General features: G+C 44.2%; 1 protein-coding gene across 1 annotated transcript; it reads left to right on the top strand.

The window, feature by feature from the left end:
• Positions 1–2,090: 2,090 nt before the first annotated feature.
• Positions 2,091–3,646, top strand: LOC123418460 (mannose/glucose-specific lectin-like). The gene is made up of 4 exons (XM_045107004.1): positions 2,091–2,457; positions 2,658–2,844; positions 2,955–3,155; positions 3,245–3,646. The coding sequence occupies exons 1-4, from the start codon at positions 2,177–2,179 to the stop codon at positions 3,488–3,490; spliced, it is 915 nt and encodes a 304-aa protein (XP_044962939.1). The 5' UTR covers positions 2,091–2,176; the 3' UTR covers positions 3,491–3,646.
• The last annotated feature ends 1,377 nt before the right edge of the window (positions 3,647–5,023 follow it).

Below are 5,023 nucleotides of genomic sequence, written 5' to 3'. Positions count from 1 at the left end.
TGCGAAGTCGGGGTCGGCCAAATTGCGTTCATCAAACGTAGTTTTGATTCTCCCTCAGTATGTCTCGCTGTTCTGGTTCGCGCCGGTGATCGGATCGGTGTTGACAGTCTTCCACGCTTCGGCAAGGCACTCGTCTTCCTTGGACGTCCACTTGACGCGGGGTTCGGCCGGCTTGGCGTTTGCTGCCCGTTTTCTCTTCCTCCCCTTCTTTTGCGGCACTGGTTCCGGTTCCACCTCCACTGCCTCGTCCTCCCCTCCCCCTCCTCGGCATCGTCGACTTCGTCGTTGATGTCGCGGTGGTATCCATTGTTTGAACTTGCGCGCCGAACTCCGGGTGCGACGTGGCGGCGACGGAGTCGCTCATGGTGATCTCGTCCATGTCGGCGGCGACGGTGTAGTTTCACTACAACAGAAATTTATTTTTAGGATTCAAATGAAACATATTGCTATCCTATGCAATTTTCATATCCTATGAATTGATTAAGAAACCGTAAATTAACTATGACATGTATATATATTCTCCCACGGTTGTGCAAATATGCAATAAGGAAAATTGTTTCACTAGAACTAACTATGGCCAATGCAAGAAACCCTCAATTAACTATCCAATGGAACTTATATAGAAAGTGCATATTGCTATCCAATGGAACCTAGAGAGATCACTATATGCAATTTTCATAACCTTGGATCATAGAACGCCGCGGAAAATTCGTCCTAGGGGTGAGACGAACGGTTGCCACCACCACTTAGTCCCGGTTTGAACCACCAACCGGGACGAAAGGGGATACGAACGGTTGCCGGCCTATTGGTCCCGGTTCGTGTATGAAACCGGGACCAACGGGGTGACACGAACCAGGACCAATGGCCCATGATGTCCGGCCGGCGCCCTGGCCCCACGAACCGGGACTAATGGGATTTCCTCCTTGGTCTGAAGCCCTATTTTCTACTAGTGAAGGGAATGTCTGATGCACGACCCTATTTGTCTTGGACATGTAGTAATCATTTTCAGCTCTTTATTGCATGGTCCATTCCATATGATTCCACAACTTACCATGTAGACTTTCGAAACTAAATCTTATATACCAAAGTACTACTAAAAATATGCATATAAGGACCATTGCACAATAAAGGTATCTACAACATGGACTCTCAAACCGCCCACAAGCGTCCAGCCCGGGCGGTCTCGACGCACTTTGCGATCCAACATGGTATCACATCTGTCCGTACACGAGTGCGATTGTCCGTTTTCCTACAAAACTGAATGCAAACCAAAAGGCTTTGTGGGCATCCAGACCGCAGCCACGTAAGCATCGGACACCTTGGGTCCACCCAAAAACATCTCATGTGCCAACGCATCTCAGCTCTCTCTGCCACATTCATGCCAACCTAGAGAAGGAGGGGCCTCTCAGTACAGCCAACATTGAAGCGGTGCGCCGGCTGAGAGCGCCCCCCATGCCGCATCCTGGTCTCCACGCCCGTTCAATGCCAAACAGTCATGACTGGACCTGACAACAACATGACTAACTACAACATACATATGGGCTGCCCTCCGTCCTCATGCCAGCATTAGACAGTCACGTCGGCGGGAAACCCACTCTGTCGGTCGTGTTGACACAACTGGTTGCTTGGCTTGACCGTCATCGCTATTTAACAATGGCAGAGCTTGAGCCAAAAACATGGGAGGGGTGGCAGACCTCATTACTTTTAACTGATTTGTAGCGAAAAATAGACCTAACATGAATGGATATAGGCTTGTTTCCTTTGAGCCCAGGGGGGCATGGCCTAGGCTGACACCCACCAAGCTCCGCCACTTCAATGAAGCGCACCACACCAAAATCTAAGGTACAGTATGAGTTACCCGTACGAGCGTTTATTTCTTACTGTCATCATATCTAAAAACGAGTGATTCCCTTGCTCGTGATGCACAACGGTGAGTCAGCACCAACAGTTCTCCCCTTGTACGTATCCTAGCGTGTTCATGGTACACATGGCTGATCCTCACAAGCACAAAACACGTGGGATGTGGCGCTCCATCTAAGCCTAGACACGCTTGCATTGGCCCTGGCTATCTATAAATAACACTCCCAACCTTCCTGTTATCACACACAGCAATACTAGCATCTCATAAGCCTACATCATCTCTTGAGCCAGAGCCCCGCCCAACTCACCAGTCACCATGGCCAATTTCCAGATAACTCCCTCCGCCGCGTTTGTAGAGATCACTGAGCTCAACTTCAGCAACCTGTACCTTTTCCACACGCCCCTCGGTTCAAACCAAAATCAGTCAGTTATAATAGACTCCAATGCCACTACTGGTTTGGGTTCGACTGTTGTTAACAACTGGTCGATATGTGATGGCCCTAGCCCTGGCGCCACTGTCGTTGCGCGTGCGCAAGGCCTGCATATCTATGCTGGTAACTGGGAGAATACTTTCAGCATAACCTTTGAGATTGAAAGGTGCGTACACACACAAACACATGGTTATATATACATTAGTTGTCGCAAAATTAGAAAACACGGTTATATATCTTTGTCAAGTGACACATTTTCATATACATTATAGTTAGATTACATCTGATTCTATTATTAGGAAGTACCCTATTACAGTCTATTTGGGTGCATGATACATGTACTAACAATATATGAACATTGTACAGGTTTAAGGGGTCAACGCTTCAAGTGATGGGGATATCTGTTGAAGAAGGCGAGTGGGCTATTGTTGGTGGGACGGGACAGTTTGCAATGGCAAACGGTGTCATCCACAAAAAGTTCCATGAACAAAGGAGCGACGGTAACATCATAGAACTCACTATCCATGGGTTTTGCCCCGTGTTGAAATCAGAGGTTTGCTGAATACCGCACGTATTTATTTCAAGATATAGCTATCAATTTTTGCCCACATTAATTGATCCTTTTATTTAAACAAAACATCATATAATCATTATATCATGTAGAGCCTTCTCACAAAGCTTGGACCATGGGGTGGAAATGGAGGGGGTGATAAAGACATTTTAGAGGCAGTACCAAGGCGACTAGAGAGCATCACTGTTAGCAGCGGCTCAATTATTGATTCAATCAAATTTTCTTATGTTGACCAGACTGGACAGAAGCACAATGCTGGACCATGGGGAGGTTCGGGAGGAAATCAAAACACGGTCAGTGGACCCCGAAGAAATATTTATGGAATTTTCGCACTTGCATATATAAGCCACTAATCGTACTTCTCTTTTTCGTTCCAATGCAGTTTGTGCTCGGCGCTTCTGAGTTTGTGAAGGAAGTTTCTGGAACATTCGGCATTTATGACAAAGACCGACACAACATAATAACTTCCTTGAAATTTATCACGAATGTGAAGACGTACGGGCCTTTCGGAGAAGCGAAGGGAACCCCTTTCACCATAGCCGTGCAGAAGAATAGTAGCATCGTTGGGTTCTTTGCGCGCAGTGGGATATATCTTGATGCGCTTGGTGTCTACGTGCGCCCACTCTAACCAATAGAGGCTAGTGTTCTTATTTTCAGTGTTTGTTTCCAATTCGAATAACAAGATGGGATCGAGTAGTCTGTTCTACTCCAGAAGATCCTATGTAGTCGCCCTGTGGGCCTGTAGTTGTCTTTGTTGTGATGAATAAAAGGATCCGTTTTTTTATATATGTGCGATGTGTTTCATGTAATAATAATATAACGGGCATTTGTTCAAAACTAAAAGACCAAGCCCCAAGCAGGATAAAACAAGAACACGACAACAGTAATAGAAACAAAGCAGGAAACAAAAGAAAAGCTATACCTGAAACCCATGGCCCTACCATAGTTATGTGAAAGATTGAACCCAATATGAAGGGTAGCAAAGTATTTCCTTTTGCTCTACGCACCAGCCCGTGAAGTTCTGTTTTGAATCAGCACATGCAGCACATAAAGTGAGATTATATTGATGGACACTCCCTCACACTGATATGTTGGTGTATGTTGGTGGACATTCCCTCACACTAATATTTTGATCTTCGGTGATGATCGCTCCTCTTTTCATTCCCGTGTGCATTATTAAAATCTCTAGCACGCGGGAATGAAGGAGGGGATTCTTCCTCTGATATTTTTACCGTCGGTGCTGGTCGCTTCCTCTTCTTCTCTTGCTCATGATACCTAGATATATATATCGTGAGAAGATGAAGAAGAAGAGGGCAACGACCCCACGAGAACACTCGTGATTCTTCCTCCGACATTTCAACCGTTGGTGCTGGTCGCTTCCTTTCCCTCTCTCGTGCATTATAACAAGGTATATATCGCGAGAAGAGGAAGACGAAGCGACCCCCACAACAACAGTCGGGATTCTCCCTCTGATTTTTTGATCGTAAGTACTGGCCGTTTCCTCTCCCTTTCTCATGCATTATACCAAGTAATATATCGGGAGAAGAATAATAGGAAATGACTCCCACGATAATAATTGGGATTCGTCTATCAAAAACATACTAAAAGTCGCACGAGGAATTCCGACGGACTGAAAGTTAAACCAAATCATAAGTAATTTAACATTACATTTATGGAGCAATGACATAAAAAATGGGCTTTGTTTTGCCGGAATGCCATCTAATTCCTCTTCCGACAAATGGGCACTTGATATTTCCTATTTATAATAAAAGTCATGATGAAATCCACAAAAAATCACTCTCTGTGCTTGTGGGCCTATTGGGCCTACTGCGGGCCTGCATCCTGGCCCTAGTAATGGGTTTCTAGTCGTATGCAGGTCGTGGTGGCCATGTAGGTGGCACTTTTTAAAAAAAAAATCCTGTTTTTTGCTTTCTTTTTTGTTTCTAGTTACTTATTTATTTTCTTTTACGATAATTATTTTTGCTATTAAAGTTTGTAACAAAATTCTAATTACTTATTTATTTTCTTTTATGATAATTCTTTTTGCTTTTAATGTTTTGAACAAAATTCTAATTACTTATTTATTTTCTTTTATGATAATTCTTTTTGCTATTAAAGTTTGTAACAAAATTCTATATAATTTTAGTTTCAATAATACTAG

The sequence above is a fragment of the Hordeum vulgare genome, unplaced genomic scaffold (genome assembly GCF_904849725.1).
Source record: "Hordeum vulgare subsp. vulgare unplaced genomic scaffold, MorexV3_pseudomolecules_assembly, whole genome shotgun sequence".
Lineage (NCBI taxonomy): Eukaryota > Viridiplantae > Streptophyta > Magnoliopsida > Poales > Poaceae > Hordeum > Hordeum vulgare.
Note: the sequence above shows the minus strand (reverse complement) of the source record. Positions and strands in the feature narration are given on the sequence as shown.